We start from the raw sequence: 18011 nt of genomic DNA on the forward strand, positions 1-18011 counted from the left end.
TCTTTAATTTAAAGTAAAATTTTTATATAAAAGATTTTAAAATATAAAACAGTAAAATATTGATTTTAAGCAAAAAAAAAAAGTTAATAATCAAATAAATTATAATATTCAAATAATTTAATAGAAATTTAAAAATTCTATATATTTGAGAAAAATATTTTAATTAACTGTAAAAATGCAATTTAATATTATTTTTATAATACTAATAAATAAATATATAGTTTTATTTAATAATATAATTTAAATATATTTTGTAAACTTTATTAGATATTCAAATATAGAATTAATTAGATTTTATATTGATTTTACTAAAAAAGTATTATTTAAAGACTTTATATTATAATTTTTTATTTATTAATACTAATTGCTTTGAATATTTATATATATATAGCTTTTTTATTATATATGATTAGCTTAAGTATTTTTTGTTTTGGTTTTATTTTTATTTTTTATATATAAATATTTAAACTTATTAAATTAAGATTTTATTATAAATAAATAAATTATATTTAAAATAAAAGTATTACATTATATTATTATAATTTTTTTTCTTTTCAATAGAATTAAAAATTATAGTAAAGTAAATTTATATATAATTGTTAAAAATTTTATAATAATCTATATTATAAATAATTAGAATTCTATTTACATATAGTATTTTTAAACTTAATATAAAAAAAGTAAAAAAAATAATATTTATTCCTTTTAAGCTAATACTAAATATTAAATAAAATATTATTTTAAAAAATTTTAAATAATAGATCAAAAAAATATTATATTATTTTGATATAATAGAAAATTTCTATTTAAATTACTAATTTTTATTAAAATATAATAGTAATTATATAATACTATTATTTTCTAATTTAAAGTAAAGCTCATCGGGAACATTTGCTAGTTAAGTGGGGTATTTTAGAGGTTAATGTTTATGATTACGTAAACTTCTTACCATAATTAAATATCGATCCCTATGAGGGTAAATAAAAAAAAAAAAAAAACTAATTTAAAGTAAAATTTATATATATAAAGATTTTATTAAAAAAAAAACTGTTATATATTATTATAATTTTTTTTCTTTTTAAATTAATTAACTAATAAATTAAGAATTATAGTAAAGTAAATTTACATATAAATATTAAAAATTTTATAGTAGCTTATATTATAAAAATTAATTAAAATTCTAATATAAGTATATCTGAATATTTTTATTGCATAGTAAAAGTAGTGAACTTTCATCTATTTGTAGTTTTGTATGACTTTCAAATCAAATAAAGCTTTAACCAGTTATACTGGAAATAAAAAAAAAATTTTAATGATTAATTAATTTAAAAAAAAATTAAATACTTTTTTTTTAAATAAATCTTATTTTAAGTTAAAAGATAATATTTCTTATAAGTAATTAGAATTTTTATAATTAATAAATATATTATATATTGAGTTTTGCTAATTTGTCCTTTAAGTTAAATAATTTGAGTTAAATCACCTCCTTAAAAATTTATATTTTTATATTTTATATTTTTTGCCAATTATTTTTTAAAAAAAAATTTCAAAAAAAAAAAATTATTTTTCATCCTGAGTTAAAATTAGTCTTATACTTATATATTAATAATCAAGTTTAAAAAAAAAATTATAATAATAACTAAATATTTTATTTAAATTTTAATTAAAGTTTTTTTATTTGTATATTTTAATTTTTATTAGAAAAGAAGTTTTATTTTATAAAAATATAATTAGTTTTTTTTTTTTTCTGCAGCACATTTGCAGTTTTATTAAAGTAAAAATAAAGAAAAAATATATACAAAGTAAAATTCCCTAATAACTACTCTAATATAATTAAACTACAAACCACTCGTCATACTGGTAGTACCCCACGTGTGCACTGTCAAGTGATCGTTTAACTCCGTAGGTAGACTTCGTTTAGTAACGGGTCATTTTAGCCATAAAGGCCTTATCTTCAATGTCTGGTGATCACGGAACCCAATAATTAGTTTTTTTATAGTATAATATAATATTTTATAAAATATATAAATAAGATAAAATAACAACAAAAAAAAAATAAATTAAAGAATTAATGATTTTATTTAAAAATTTATTAAAGAAATTTATAAAAATCTAAAATATTTTTAATAAAAATAATAAATGAAAAAATTTGGAAAAAATAAACTTTTTTAAAATAATCTTAATTACTAAAAAAAGGTTTATTATATTATTTATATATTATAATAATTAATAAAAATTAATAAAGCTATTCTTTTTTAAACTGAATTTTTCTAAAAAGATTAACAAAGTTTTATTTTAATTAAGAAATTTTTTAATATGTTAAACTTAATATTACTATTAATATAATAATCTTAAATACTAATATTTACAGTAATAATTTAAAGTTTATAAAAATATAAAAATATAATTAAGGGTGAATTTATTCTTTACCTTAAGTGAGATTTGATATTCTTTAAGTCATAAGTTATCAAAATGTTCTTAAGATATTAAATAAATTTGTAAAGTAGGTAAAATTATCTATAAATTATAATTTTAAAGGCTATATAAAGTAGTAAATGATTAGCATGACGTCATTTTTATATATTAAATTCAGAGGGATAAAAATCATCCAGATGAAAAATAAATTTTTCTTTAATTAATATATTATATATAGAAATAATTTATTTATCGCACGTGCGATGCAAATTTTTATGTTTATCATTGCCATTTTAAGGGGGGTGGTGATGTATAAGCAGGTTGATCAACATAAATAATTTACAAAAAAGGAAAGTGGCGATGCATCGCACGTGCAATGAATAAATTTACTCTTATATATATTATAATAAAATTTTGTATAATTATGCAAATGTTGGATGAAATCTAAACATCAAAATATTAGATGAATTAGCTGTTGTTAATATGATCAAAATCTCATTGAATTTTGTAGAAAATGAGTTTCAACCATTTTTCATCTATTCACAAAGCTTGCCAAACCTCTAAAAAATGGAATAAAAAAATAATAAAATTTTTTAAATTAATAAATTTATAAGGAAATAGTAATTTATCGACCCCCCCAATGCATCGATTCCCCTTTGTGAAACGTTTAATTTATACATATTAATAATGGTAAAATGCGGGATATTTTTACTTTTTAATTACAGTGACGCAGCCACGCAGGTTCGATTCCTGCACTGGGCTTTTTTTTGTTTATTTTTTTGTATGACGCGTAAAACCGCTCTTATAAGAAGCAATCTGTGACATTGATAGGTATACACGATTTTAGTAATAATCAGCGCGTGCTGCGTAGTCAAGTTTACATTTTTCGTTTTCACGCCCTCTTTCTCATCGTTCTTTGCAATTATTAATTATTCACGATGCATTTATTCCCCCTTTTTCACCTTTCCTTGCAACATATACTTCCTTTCCTTGCGGTATTTCACCCTTTTCTATTTTACCGTTGCGACATTTTCCTTTGCAATATTTCTTCTGTTCTTTTTTTCCAGCTTCAATGGAAATGAATTACAACGTCGAAAATAACTCAGCGAGCCTTCATACGGGAAAGACACTTACGAGCTGGACGATATGCGACCAATTCATTAGCAATTGGGGTAAGAGTAATGGCTTTGGTGTGATAAAAGACAAAGTTGTTAAGAAGGGAGTTGAAATAAGGAGAAGGACGTATATATGCGAACATGGAAGAAAATATACGTGCAAATCTGCGAAAGAAACTAGTACCAAAAAGATTTTATGCCCATGGCATGTTAATGCTTCTTGTCCCAAAGTGAATAATCCAGATTCCGCGATTTTTATTAATAAAATTGTGGATGAACATAATCATGACCTGAGCGTCGAAGCAGTTAAGTTTAGGGAAGATAAGAAGTTTAATGATGAAATGGTAAGGGATATCCAATTTATGACCGATCACTGTAAAATAGGAGCGACCGCGCAGAGAAGATATTTGGAAGGAAAATATCCTTCTCAACCCATTTACAGTCAAGACTTATATGCAACGATCAAGAAGTTTCGACCCACGGCGAAGTCACTTTCAAATGACGCTGCGCAAATGTCAGATTGGTTAGATGAGCAAAAAGAACGAGATTCTAGATAGATCATAGCGCGAGGATGAGATGACGATAACACGTTAACGCATTTGTTATGGATGATGCCGGAGCAGGTAGAGAGCTGGATTCAATTCAGCGATTGCGTTATCAATGACATTACGCATAAAACGAATCGATACAGGATGGCGTTATCTCTTTTCGTGAGATTCGATCGAAATATGCAAAACATTATTTTTGCACAAGGTTTAACCATTGATGAAAGCAAGCAATCTCACGCTTAGCTTTTTAGACAGATTGTTGAAGCTACTGGTATTCATCCAACTGTAATTATGACAGATTCCGATCTGGCCGTTGACGCTGCAGTTAAGGAGGTATTTACGAAAACGTATCCAGTTCATTGCGCATTTCATATAACGCAAAATCTTCATAAAAACCTCCGAAAGCCTCTTGGAAATAATTATGAAAAATTTCTTCAAGATTTTTACCGATGTAGAAATAGCCTTGTCCGAACAATATTTCACAATCGTTTTACGAAATTGATTGAGGGTATCTATCCCCAGCAATTGACTTACACGAGGGAATTATACACATCAAAGGAGTACTGGGCGCATTCATACACAAGTTTTAGATTCACCGGAGGAATGATTGCTACTTCTCGCGTTGAATCTGTAAATGCATGCATTAAAAGAATGCTATTCAACTCTGACGTCTCTCTATGCGAACTTATGTCAGAAATACATAAGTTACTTGATGAACAGGATAAAAAGAACATATATCAATACTGGAAGGCTCGCAATACCTTCCGTTAAGAATCGAGGCATGCAAATTTCCTTTTCACTGAGGTGGATAAATATTGTCAGAGGTTTCTCACGCCAGCAATCCTAAAGTTGCAACGCGATGAAATCAATCAGTCCCTCTATTATGCTGCAAATCCGATCAATGAACAAGATATTGTTGTAATTAATGAAGTATCCTATGATGATGAATGTGCTGAAAGTCCTCGGGCTACTATAGAACAATTAATAGAAGTTAGTGGTCGTGATAATGTGAAGGAAATATGGGCGGTTAGAGTAGGAAATTCGTTAATAGCGAAGCATTATGTCATTCTCCTGAAGAACGATGCGCATATGTGTTCTTGCCTCATGGTTATTCGAAAAGGGGTAGTTTGCAGACATTATTTTCAAGTAATGTTAAATACTTGCAAAGCTAGGTTTCATATTCGACTTATTCCATCTAGATGGTATCAAAAAGATAAAGACGCGTCGCATGAAGCATTTATTGTTGCTGATAAGTTTCAAAACGGAATGTCCACAAATGCGATACAAGAAAATAATGTTGGATATCTATGTGCTATTGATAAAGAAAAGGAAGACCTTCTTGAACATCGGATGAATCTTCTTGATGAAAAGATCATGTATGGTACACTTCATGGGACATATAAAAAAGCTTTGCGAAAAGCTTTACAGACGAAGACAGATTCATTGCGACGATCGAAATTCTAGAGGATTTTGCCAATGAGGATAGCGAATTTGAATCTGAAGACGAAAGATTAGGTGAGGAAGAATTTGACGAGAGTGACAAGGAGAATATAAACCCATTCCAGCTAGGAAATCCAAAAATAAGGCGAGGTAAAGGAAGACTGGCGGGTACAAGAAGGTATAAAGCATCGAATGAGAAGGATCAGAGCGAAAAAACAAAGCAACGAAGGCGTTGCAAGAAATGTGGCAATTTGGGACATTATCAAAAGAATTGTAATGCTTAGTTCTTTAGTGAATAAAGATTCGTTAATGCTTTCTTTACTGTTAATCATTCTTGAATGCGCTTTGACGTATGCGCATATATTTAATCACGTGTTATATGTAATGTGACTTAGTCACTGAACGAAACTCGGATGTTTAAAAAAAAAAATAAACAAATAAAAGACCCAGTGCAGGAATCGAACCTGCATCTCTATGATAAAAAGTATATTATCAAGTGTTCTACCAATTGAACTAACTGAGCAATTTTTTTTTATTATTAATAAATAAAGGTTTATTTATATATATGTATGTTTCGTGATTTGATCACATAGGGGGGTCGATGCATCGGGAGGTCGATAAATTACAAAATCCTTAAAATTAAATTATAAATTATATACAAAATATATAAAAAAATAAACATTATAATTTTTTTAAATTAATTTTTTTTTTATATAAATTTAAAAAAATTACTTATATTATAACTTCAATCAGCTACGAGGATAATTTAATTACATAAGTAATTAAATACCCAATCACTTACGAGAAATTAAAATTAAAGTAATTTTAATAAATTTATATAATAAATAAAAAATTATATATATCTATAAAATATATTAATTAAAATATTAGTTTAAAGTATTTTAAAATACTTACATTTAGTTAAATTTTTTCGTAGGAAATATCTTCTTCATTTAAGATAGTAGGATTTATGTGAGGTGAAAGCTATATTAATTCTTTATAATCTTGAGTATTATTATTTTTGTTAAGATTATCTATATACTTTTGGAATTCTTGTAAATTGTCAAAATTTTGATTAAATATTGATGTATAATGAGTATTAGAAAAAATGTCTCATTCAGGTGAAGATCTTGGTGTTGGACATGTTATTGCTGATGAATATAATAATTGGTTTGCATGGATTGAAAGTGGTTTTGTAAGGTATTCATCTGGTTGACTAGAATTTTTATCTTGATTTAATGAATTTAATATATCATTAAATACATTATAATAATCTATAATTTTTTTCTAATATATAATAATTAATAAATTAAATTAGTATTATATAATATATTATATATGATATATAATTATTAAAATGAAATTAACTTACATAAATATTAATTATTATTCTTATAAAAGTAAGAACTTCTTCTTTATTTCTTTGTAATGGTATTTTTATTTTATCAATAAAAATTTTTGAGCGGTATAAGTTACTTCCCGGTTGATCCAAAATATTAATATTTAAAACATTAGCTATTATTTAGTAATTTAAAATTATTAGTATTTTTTAAATTTATAAATAATAAATATAAAATTTTACTTACTATGTATTTGTAATAAAAATATATTAATTACTTTCATTAATTTTTCAATATGCTCTTCAGTTAAAGATGAACCATACTTATATATTATTGATAAGTTACGATACTCAAGTTCATCTTTTCCATTTTGATGGTTACGACCATAATCGAAAAGTTCTTTTTTTGGTTTTCTTTTATATGGAGGTCCTGTAACTTCCGCCAATAAAAAAACATTATTTTGGTTATCGTTAACAAAAAAATCTGATTTTCTGCCATAATCAGAATTATTTTTATTATTAAATAATTGGTTAAAAAGATGTTTTCTATTTTGGAATCCCAAATTCATCTTATCTCCACTAAAAAATATATATTTATTATTTATTAGTAATTATACTTATTTATATAAATAACATTATTTTTTACTTACAGTTGTACTTTTAAATTTTTATTTAAAAAATAAAAAATATGGTTAAATATATCATAAAGAATATTTGAAGTAAATTGTATTTCAGATATTTCTTTAAGATATTCTTCATTGTGACACCAAAAATTTTTTTCCCTATAAAATTAAAAAAAATAAATAAAATACATATAAAACTATATATATTAAAAAAAAATTTTTACGTACATTGATTGTAAAATGAAATTATATATATTTGCTTCAATATTTAATTCATTTTCTTCAAATAAAGGTAAAGGTAAAGTTAAAATATTACTTTGTTTATCCTCTATCCATTTGAATGATTTTTTAATATGTGATGAAATAGAACTATATATAATAAAATCATCTTCTTGATAAGATGATAAATTTGCATCGCAAATTTCGTTCCATTCATCTTCAGTAAATAATTTATAGTATTTTTTTCTACTTGATGGTGTACAATCAATTATACATGATTGTATAGAACTAATAATATTATTAAATATATTAAATATTGTTAAATATTAAAAATATGCAAATTATTTTATATTACTTACTCATAATACTTTGTTTCTACATCTTTTAAAATTTCTTTAAAAATCAAAAAAACATTTTTATTTGATTTTAATATCCATTCAATTTTCTAAAAAAAATATATACATAAATTTTAGCAATTATTTTTTTATACAATTATTTAAATATAAAAACAAATAGTAATTAATATATATATTACCTTATATTGATTCAGATATAAATTTTCAGAAGCTTTATCTTTAAGTATTACTTGATTTGATCCAAAATTGAATCCTTGGGAAAATTCCAATAAAGATTCATAATTATTAATTCCAATTCCATGCCACCACCCTTTAACAAAAGGTGATTCTTTATCATTCTATAATATATATATATAAATTATATTTCATATAAGTAAAAATGTAAAAATAAAGAAATTTATTATTTACCTTATAATTTATTTTTAATTTTTCTGATATTTCAGAATTAATGTATTTATAAAAATCTATGAATGAATTATAATATCCACTTTCATATCTTTCATTACGTGTAAAAAAATTGGATTGGGTTATATATTTATAGTTTAAAAAACCTAAAAATGTTCATTTTTCTGTATCAGTTTTTGCAAAAAATTCATTTTCAGGTTTTTCTAACATTTTAGCTAATTTTTTTGTTTCATTATTAGTAGACATTTTTGTTTTTTTTTTTTGAATTACAAATATATATAATTATTATTTTTAAATTTATTTACAATAATAAAAATTCAAAACTGAATTTAAACTTACTAAAGAAAAAAATTCTGTTTTTTAATAAAAAAAAATAAAGTACTGTAAGAAAAAAAAATAAATAAATTTAATGTGATATTTACGCAAATATTAATTGATTTTTTTAGTAAATTTTATGCAAATCTATTAAATTATCCATCCGATTACTTCCTATCATTTGATAAGATTAAATTCCACAAATCTATTTTTAGATTTTCGATAAAAAAAAAAAAAAAAACCCCCCTGTTTTTATTATAAAAGACTAAAAAGATTGAAATGTAATCTTGTTTTCTAAAATACAATCAATTATCTGATCAAGGTTTTTTTTATTCTGTTTTCCTGCTTTTTGAAATGGTATTTCTTCTGGCCAACCAACTACTTCCATTTTTTGGTTTTCCCAATTTTTAAATTGAATTTTTCCAATTCCACCAGCTTTGATATATAATTCATTTAGTGATTTAGTAACATATGCTCGAGCAAGTGTTTTATTTTTTTTGGGATTTTCAATGGTAGTATTTGGCATACCTAAATAAATTGAAAATATAGATAAATTAATAAATTAATTAAATTTATATTTATATAAGAATATATTTATAATTATTGCTTACATGTAATTTGAGTATTTTGGGAACTTTAACAAGAACTTGAGTTTGTAATTCAAAATTCCACTCGCTTACCGCAATATTCAATCAGTATCTTACTTACTAATCTACGCATAACTATCGCGGTAATTTTGATTTTGATCTTGTAAATGGCCACTGAACAGTTTCCAAAGCAATTCTATTGACGTATGATCACAAATAGAATTTAATTCGTTTACTATTTTGTTACGTTGCTTGATACGAAATGAGAATTACCAGGTAATAATGGTTTTTTTGTTGAAGTACGATTTGATGATGGCATATCTCTAGCTTTTTCTGCATACTAAAGCTCTAATCGGGTCAGTCCTAATCCAACAACCCGGACTGAAAATTCGGATTGGTCCGGTCTGGGTTGATGCTTCAACCCGGACCAAAATATTTGGTCCGGTCCAGTCCGATTTCGGATTATAAATCTAACTCGGACTGAAAAAACGGGTTGGGACTGAACCGGACTGATAAATATTTTTGCAATAGTTTATATTAAAACTGTTGCGATTATTTAATTATTAAATAAAAAAAATGTTGCGTAATGTTTTTTTTAACATATTATTATAAAAAAACGTTTGCGCAATGTTTTTCTAATTAATTTAAAGAAAAAATGTTGCGAAACGTTTTTTCTTAGTATATTTAATTAGAAAAAACGTTTGTGCAACGTTTTTCTAATTAATTTAAAGAAAAAACGTTGCGAAACGTTTTTTCTTAGTATATTTAATTAAAAAAACGTTTGTGCAACGTTTTTCTAATTAATTAAAAGAAAAAACGTTGCGAAATTTTTTTCTAAGTATATTTAATTAGAAAAAACATTTGCGCAACGTTTTTTATTATAGACTGGACCGGACTGGACCAAAATAACTGGTCTAGTCCGGTCGGAATCCCGATTCTCCTTTTAATATAAAACCGACTGGACCGAAATGAACTAATTTTTCAGTCCGGTCCTGGATTACTCTCTAACCCGGACCAACCCGGACCATTTAGAGCTTTACTGCATACTCATTTTTTTCAGCAAGAGATATGGCATTCCATTCATAACTAATTAAACTGCTAGTATGTTTATCAATGGCTTTATACCCTTGATTTTTTTTAAACCAGTCAATTTTAAATAAATCAAATCCACTATGTCGTCTTTTCTTTTTTTTTATTTCTACTACAGCTCGGTCTAAGCAGTATTCTATTTCTTTAATGGGTATTTTTAATTCATGTGCAATTTGTTGATTTTCAGCTTGCCTTTTAGCTGCTAGTTCTCGTAATTGACATTGTTTTTCTACTGAAATTCGTTTTCTTTTTGTCATATCAAAATAAAAACTACAAATATAAAAAGATTTTATAAAAATAAACCAACTTTTATTAAATTACAGTACAAATAATCGGATAAAAAATATATAATATATACCTTATTAAAATATAATAAAAAATATGCACTTCGTAGTACTGTAAAGAAAATATTTGGCATTTAATGTAAAGATTTTAAACAAGTAAAAAAAAAACGAACAACAAGTAGTTTAACTTTTATTTTTAAAAAATAGTTTTATTTTATAAATGAGGACAACGACGGGAGGGCAATACAAAAACGGCCGCTTACAAGCGTTACGCGCTCCTTTTTGTTTTTTTTTCAGTACACGTGATTTGTTTAAATGCGGCAGTCCGGCGACTCCGCCCAAATTTTTAAGTATCGATTATGACTCATCAGTGGGGTTTTGGTATGACCTTTCAGCCTTTTATAGGTCATGATCGGCATAAGAACGATGGTGGCGCAACCCTTAGTAGCAGGTGTGGCATATATTTAGTTAGCGATCTACATATGTCTTTATACCAAAAAGGAAAAGCCTAGACTGGTTTACAGCAAATGAAGTATGTCAGGTGCATTGATTAATTAGCCTTCCAAAAATTGGCCCATATGATCTGGGATCAAATATAGATTAATCCAGGATATAATAATTAGATGTGATGTAATTTTTGGTGAAATTTAAGGAATTAATTCAGGATAAAATATGGATCAAATCCAGAGTAAAATATAGGAAAATCAGAAATAAAATATAAATTAATCCATTTTCACCTCAGATAAATCTGGGATTTAATTTGGGTTCAAACCCCAGACTTTTGATTAGTATGGCACTTCATAGTTATTTTATAAAATGTAATGTTACATTTGGCTTGCCTTTTTCAATTTTTATCAAATTTAGGCCGGCATTATAAAATTGGCAAAATTTGGCCAGAATTATGGATTAGAAAATCATATTTTAGCCGATTTTGATCTACATACATAGCACCATAATTTTCAATATGCCCTTACATGCGCAGTGATTGATATTTTAAATAAAAATTTTTCAAAAAAAGTAGTAAAATGTTTAATTATAAAAGATATCATGTAGCTTAATGGCTTAATACTTAAACATTATCGTTATAGATGAATCTATTATAGTAAACTTGCAACATACTTTACCTTGAATTTTTTTTAAAAATAGGCTAGGTTCTAATAAATTAGAAGCCCAACAAAAATGATTTCTAATTAACCAAAGTAGATTTACTATCCTTTCCGGCTTTTTAAATCCTCTCATCCAATAGGAAACGTTAAATAGTAATATTTGTCTTTTTATGACTCAGTATGAGTGTATGTGATGCAAACCATTATGGGCTCACTTCGATTGGCCAACAGTTTTGGTGGTGCACGTCTGATCATTCAATTCGAAGATCGATTTTTTTTATAAGTTGCGCGTTAATAAATTTTAAAGAACTTTTAGTTATAAATAAATTAATTTACTGTTCAATGGCTGAAACGTTACAAAAACCTTCTGTAAAATCCAGTTAGTTAATATTTAAATTTTATCCGCTTTATCTATTTTACAACTTGCCAAAATTTTTTAAACATATAGGTGAAACCGTATATATTGACGAGGTGAATGGCTCTGACGAAACCTCTACTGGAACTCAGAATGCACCCTATAAAACGGCTGTTCGTGCTCTTCAGGTAAAAGGTGATAATATAAGCATCCTAGTCCGAAAAACTCCCGAAGAAGGATACAAAGACATATCGGGTACTGCTTTGAAAAAGGCGAAGAAGAGAGTTGAAGAATTGGCAAAAAAGGCCAAAAAAGAGGATGAAAAAAAGAAAGCGGAAGCTGAAAAGGTAAAACTTCAACGAGAAGAAGAAGAAAGAAAATTGGAAGAAGCAAAAAAAATCGTTCTTAAGCAAGATCCTAATCTTCCACTAGCCATAAAGGTAAATAGAACGTAGATAACCTTTCAATTAATAAATTAGCAAATTTACAAAATAAATAAATAATAATAATTAGATAAAAATTCGGCAATCGGTTGCTAGTCGTGGAAAACGCGTTAAAGTGTCCGGATGGGTTCATCGCCTTCGCACACAAGGAAAGGATATGAAATTTATAGTTCTGAGAGATGGCTCTGGTTATCTTCAATGCCTTCTTACCGGAGAATTGGTTTGTGTCTAAATTTAGACTGTTTCAGTTATTTATTGCAAATTTTGTAACTGCATTTTATTCTTTAGTGTCATACATATGATGCGTTGATTTTATCCCTCGAATCAACTGTTACAATTTATGGAGTCATATCAGAATTGCCTGCTGGGAAAACGGTAAATTTTATATCGTCGTTTATTTTCTTATTTTCCTTTTATTAATGAATATTTTTAATTGTTAGGCACCTGATAATCACGAGCTTCTCGCTGATTATTGGGAAGTTAATCATCATGCACCAGGTGGCGATGATGCATTTACTAACAAACTTAATGCTGATGCAGATCCATCAATATTATATGAACAACGCCATCTTGTTATTCGAGGAGAAACTGCATCTGCCGTGTTAAAGGCTCGATCTGCAATTATGAAGGCGTTTCGCGATCATTTCGATAGTAAAGGTTTTACAGAAGTTAATCCTCCTTGTATGGTCCAAACTCAAGTCGAGGGCGGGAGTACATTGTTCGAAATGAATTACTATGGTGAAAAGGTGAGAAATATAAAGATTTCTCTTAAAATTTGATTTACTATTTTATTTTTAAGCATTAGTTATTTTAGGCATATCTTACACAAACCTCTCAACTATACCTCGAAACATGTCTCCCATCACTTGGAGATGTATATTGTATTTCAGAATCTTATCGTGCTGAGAAATCACATACCCGTCGTCATTTATCTGAGTAAGTTTTTATTTTACCATCCAAACCTTATTTTACAACTTTTTTAAAAAAATTATTTAATCATTAATACATAAAAGGTATTCCCATTTGGAAGCTGAGATGGCTTTTATCACATTTGATGATTTGTTGGATACTTTGGAAGATTTGATTTGCGATACGGTTGATCGTGTTCTTGCAAATGAAACGACTCGCAAATTAGTTTATCAACTTCACCCAGACTTTGTACCTCCTCAGCGTCCTTTTTTACGTATGGACTATAAAGATGCGATTCAATACCTCAAAGACCATAACATAAAAAAAGAAAATGGTAGTTTTTATGAATTTGGTGAAGATATTCCGGAATTTCCTGAGCGTACTATGACAGATCAAATCAATAAACCAATTTTCCTTTGTAGATTTCCCGCTGAGATAAAAGCATTTTATATGAAACGATGCGCTGAAGATAATCGTGTAACAGAAAGTGTGGACGTTTTGATTCCTGGTGTAGGAGAAGTTGTTGGTGGCAGTATGAGAATTTCAGACATGAATGAATTGTTAGCGGGATATAAGAGAGAAGGTAAAATAATTTTTAAATTATTTTCTCCAATTTATTCAATTTATTCCTTCTAACCTTTTCCTTCATTTTATTACTACATAGGAATTAATCCTACACCTTATTATTGGTATACAGACCAACGAAAATATGGTACAACTGAACATGGAGGTTTTGGATTAGGTGTTGAGCGCTTTTTGGCTTGGTTATTACATCGTGATAATGTGAAAGAATGTTGTTTATACCCAAGATTTATGGGACGTTGTTTACCCTGAAATACAATTTATTAAAATATATTTGTAATATTATATTTTGAAAATAAAATTTAGTTACTCATTAAATAAATACTGCTTATTGTATACTCCTAATATATAAGCCGCAGGGTGGGTGTTCAATGAAACTCTACTAGAATTTAAAATTTAATAATTTAGATCGGATAATTTGAATAATTTGGGAACTTATTTGTAAATATTTGCTATTTGCATGTCCAATTATTGATAAGTTTGTTTAATGCTGGCCAATTAACGAATAACTTTTCTTGCCGAAATTTACCGATTTGTGACGAATAGTTGTACAAAATTTAGGGGTCTTTGAAGACTAGCTTTCAGATTGATCACATACACATCAAAAAAAAAAATTTTTTTCGAAAAAAAAAAAAATCCCCAAGCGTTTCTTATAGGTTCATCAAAAGAAACTTTATATTAGGGGTCATTCACTTTTATTGTTCCTTTTAATAGAGTTCGAGGATACGAGCTCAATTTTTGACGGTCTTTTTCCACCAATACGACCTTTACATTTATTACTTGTGTTTATGTTGTTCTCCCATTCGGAAGGATTTGGGACTGAGAGTTATACTGACAAATCAACAATGAAACGTCCTAACGATTACGGAAATCAAAGCCACGATAACAACCAGAAAAAACCACGTTTTGGACAAAGCGCTTACAGCGGTAACAATTACTCTTTGGGTGGAGGTATGAGAGGTGACCTTGTACAAGGTTCTTCAAATAGTGATTTATACAGTCATTTTCCTCCTGTTGGTCCATCAGCTATGATGATGGGTAACCCTTCATACTCTCAAGGTACAGCTGGTTTTCACCATCATCCAGGTCATACTGCCGGCCACTTTGCAACCATGAGCGGATATCACCAATCGCAATACGCTACCTCAATGAGTCAATATACTCCCAACGTCAGTAGCATGGTTCCTCAATTTTCTGGGGCGTTTTCCGCCGCACAGTTTCCCACTTCTTACCAACAAACTGCCGTCGCCGCTGCTCCTACAAATGCAACTGGTCGAACCGTTTATCTCGGAAATCTTCCTCCGGACGCACCAGTTGACGAAATTCTTAATCAAGTTAGAGTTGGCCCAATAGAATCGGTCCGTATACTTGCTGATAAAAGTTGTGCTTTTATTTCGTTTATGGATGGTGCTGCAGCTATGAATTTTTATCAAGATGCTTCAACTCGCAAAATTCTTATCCAAGGGCAAGAATTGAAGGTCGGGTGGGGTAAAGCTTCTCCGGTACCTGTAAATGTTCAAGTTGCAGTTTCTACTCAAAATGCTACGCGTAACGTTTATCTGGGTAACTTAGATGAAACAATCACAGAAAGTACTTTACGAGAAGATTTGTCTAAATATGGCCCTATTGATACCGTCAAGATTGTTAGAGAAAAGAACATTGGTTTTGTTCATTTCTTGACTATTGCTAGTGCCATGAAAGCTGTACAAAGCTTGCCAACTGAATCTAAATATGCCAATAAAAAGGTAAATTATGGAAAGGATCGATGTGCTCAGAGACCTAATATAGGAAATGGGACGACCCAATATGCGTTTCCAACCGGACTTAATTTTCAAAGTTTCAGTAATATGGGTTTCGCGAGTTTTGATCCATATCAAAATGCAGTTGTTGCCGCTACTAGTCATCTTGATAATGGCTCTGAATTAAGAAGTCCTACTAGTCCCCTTTTCTCTTCTGCTTCATCTGCGGCTGGTAGTGCAACTTCTGGTTCCGCTATTGGTAATCGTACGATTTATCTTGGCAATATTCATCCAGATACATCTTGCGAAGAAATATGTAATGTCATTCGAGGTGGAATTCTTCAACAAATTCGGTATATGCCAGAAAAACATATAGCTTTTATCACTTTTATTGACCCTAACTCTGCCAATAGTTTTATGTATTTGGCTCAACAAGCAGGAGTTATGGTTAAGAATCGCCGCCTTAAGATTGGCTGGGGGAAAAATCCAGGACCTTTACCGGGATATATTCAACTGGCTGTTAATACTCAAAGTGCCTCTCGAAACGTTTATGTTGGACAAATTGATGACAATATGAGTGAAGAAAAACTTAAGAGAGACTTTTCTGAATTTGGTGAAATTGAACTTGTTAATATTCTTAAGGAAAAAAACTGTGGATTTGTCAATTTTACTTCAATCACATCTGCCATGAAAGCCATTGAAAATATAAAGTCGAAAGAAGAATATAAAAAATTTCGTATCAACTATGGCAAGGATCGTTGTGGCAATCCTCCACGAAATGCTTCTGCTAGCTCAAGTAATGGTACGGGCGGAAAGACTAAAGGACGCAACAACGGAGAATCCGATGCTAGAGTTCTTCATGCAGGTGATTCAGAAGCAGGAAATATCGATGGCGTTGACGACGAAGTCGGTGAAGAAGTAGATGAATAATGGAAAGTGGTTAGTAAGAACCTTACGAATACTTTGTACTTGAGGAATATTAAGTATTATTTCTTTTTGTTTTCTTAGTTATTCATTTACTTTAGTATTATTAAGTAGATAGAGAAAAATTTGGTCTCGCTAAGGGTGGAATTTATGGTTGAGGGTTTCCTTTTGATCTCATCCTTATTTTTCTTATAGCTATATAATATAAAGTTTCGCTTTCTTGCATTATATATATATATCCCTCTCCTTTTATTATTCGGTCTTCTGAAGCCTCTTTATTAAAAAATTGTTTTAAAGTTTATCCTTTTTATATATTATACGATGATTGGCTGTTCTACCTTTTTTTCAAAAAAATTTGTTTCTATGACCCGTTGGTCTATTGGATTGTTTGGGTGATCTTATAATATTTCAAATAATGGGTGTGGGATTTTTTTTCTATTTTTATTTTTTTTCTTAAAAAAAATGGCGAACAATGTTTAATTTTCTGATCCTTTCAAAGTTCTTTAAGTAATATTATATAGATGGTAATAATTTCATTTTTTTCTACCCATTCCCTTTTCACTTTTTTTTTAGGTTTCATAGTTTTTTTCTTTTCTTTAGTTGAATAGAGTGATCTATTTTCAGTTTATTCCAATGGTTAATTTATTCGATCTTTCATTTCTTTTCGATCACTCTAATTAACTAAATTACATAATTATTTTTGATCATACCAAATTTTCCCTTATATTTGATTTCGTTTTCCTTGTATCTAATTATAAGCTTCCCCCTCTTTTTTATGTCCTATCTTTTTTTAGCTTTTTTTTCGTTTTCATTATATATACTTTTTTTTACCCTGTTGACTTAATTAAACCTTTTTTTAAAAGAAATATATTGTATTATTTGATTTTAATTTTATTTTGATGATCTTTTTTTTTCTTTTTTCTTTTTTTTTATAAAGCCCTGGTTGGTCATAGATTGCATTTTATTATTACATACCTATAAAAATTTTCAAAATATACAAAGGAAATATATTAAAAAAGGATAAAATAATAGCCTTATTATTTTTTTTTTATTATTTTTTTTATTTTTTTTTTCTTAAAAAAAAAAACAGCTTCAATTAATTATTATTATTCAATTATATTTTTAGTTAATAATTGCCTTAATTTTTTTTTTTTAATTTTGAGATTTAATCAATTGATATTTTGCCTAAAGTTATTCATTTCAAATATCAATTATACA

The 18011-nt window shown here is 27.7% G+C and overlaps 6 protein-coding genes across 6 annotated transcripts; 2 read left to right on the forward strand and 4 right to left on the reverse strand.

Annotated features, from left to right (window-relative positions):
• Positions 1–3348: 3348 nt before the first annotated feature.
• On the reverse strand, positions 3349–3673 carry OCT59_007285 (uncharacterized protein; the record flags this gene model as incomplete). The annotated part of the gene is made up of 2 exons (XM_066147674.1): positions 3349–3482; positions 3550–3673. The coding sequence occupies 2 exons, from the start codon at positions 3671–3673 to the stop codon at positions 3349–3351; spliced, it is 258 nt and encodes an 85-aa protein (XP_065998602.1).
• A 2958-nt stretch (positions 3674–6631) lies between these two features.
• OCT59_007286 (uncharacterized protein) lies at positions 6632–8706 on the reverse strand (the record flags this gene model as incomplete). The annotated part of the gene is made up of 9 exons (XM_066147681.1): positions 6632–6805; positions 6891–7033; positions 7105–7436; positions 7508–7639; positions 7709–7987; positions 8059–8144; positions 8235–8393; positions 8464–8551; positions 8669–8706. 9 exons carry the CDS (start codon positions 8704–8706, stop codon positions 6632–6634), a joined length of 1431 nt encoding a protein of 476 aa, XP_065998603.1.
• Positions 8707–9040: 334 nt separating this feature from the next.
• OCT59_007287 (uncharacterized protein) lies at positions 9041–9681 on the reverse strand (the record flags this gene model as incomplete). Its single annotated transcript, XM_066147687.1, has 2 exons — positions 9041–9303; positions 9636–9681. The coding sequence occupies 2 exons, from the start codon at positions 9679–9681 to the stop codon at positions 9041–9043; spliced, it is 309 nt and encodes a 102-aa protein (XP_065998604.1).
• Positions 9682–10390: 709 nt separating this feature from the next.
• Positions 10391–10708, reverse strand: OCT59_007288 (uncharacterized protein; the record flags this gene model as incomplete). Its single annotated transcript, XM_066147695.1, has 1 exon — positions 10391–10708. The coding sequence occupies one exon, from the start codon at positions 10706–10708 to the stop codon at positions 10391–10393; it is 318 nt and encodes a 105-aa protein (XP_065998605.1).
• A 1371-nt stretch (positions 10709–12079) lies between these two features.
• OCT59_007289 (uncharacterized protein) lies at positions 12080–14469 on the forward strand. The gene is made up of 8 exons (XM_025314316.2): positions 12080–12220; positions 12290–12636; positions 12710–12859; positions 12928–13014; positions 13080–13385; positions 13454–13575; positions 13653–14131; positions 14213–14469. Exons 1-8 carry the CDS (start codon positions 12184–12186, stop codon positions 14380–14382), a joined length of 1698 nt encoding a protein of 565 aa, XP_025185315.1. The 5' UTR covers positions 12080–12183; the 3' UTR covers positions 14383–14469.
• An 82-nt stretch (positions 14470–14551) lies between these two features.
• OCT59_007290 (uncharacterized protein) lies at positions 14552–17591 on the forward strand. The gene has a single exon (XM_025309073.2). The coding sequence runs from the start codon at positions 14919–14921 to the stop codon at positions 16797–16799; it is 1881 nt and encodes a 626-aa protein (XP_025185316.2). The 5' UTR covers positions 14552–14918; the 3' UTR covers positions 16800–17591.
• The last annotated feature ends 420 nt before the right edge of the window (positions 17592–18011 follow it).

This window comes from Rhizophagus irregularis, chromosome 15 (assembly GCF_026210795.1).
Source record: "Rhizophagus irregularis chromosome 15, complete sequence".
NCBI classification, from domain to species: Eukaryota; Fungi; Glomeromycota; class Glomeromycetes; order Glomerales; family Glomeraceae; genus Rhizophagus; species Rhizophagus irregularis.

What these genes read in the sequence shown, in the direction of transcription:
- OCT59_007289 (XM_025314316.2), top strand. Translation starts at nt 12,184, where the DNA reads ATGGCTGAAACGTTACAAAAACCTTCTGTAAAATCCA. An exon ending in AAAACCTTCTGTAAAATCCA is followed by an intron (nt 12,221 to 12,289) that starts GTTAGTTAATAT and finishes TTAAACATATAG; the next exon opens with GTGAAACCGTATATATTGAC. An exon ending in AGCGGGATATAAGAGAGAAG is followed by an intron (nt 14,132 to 14,212) that starts GTAAAATAATTT and finishes ATTACTACATAG; the next exon opens with GAATTAATCCTACACCTTAT.
- OCT59_007290 (XM_025309073.2), top strand. Translation starts at nt 14,919, where the DNA reads ATGTTGTTCTCCCATTCGGAAGGATTTGGGACTGAGAGTTATACTGAC.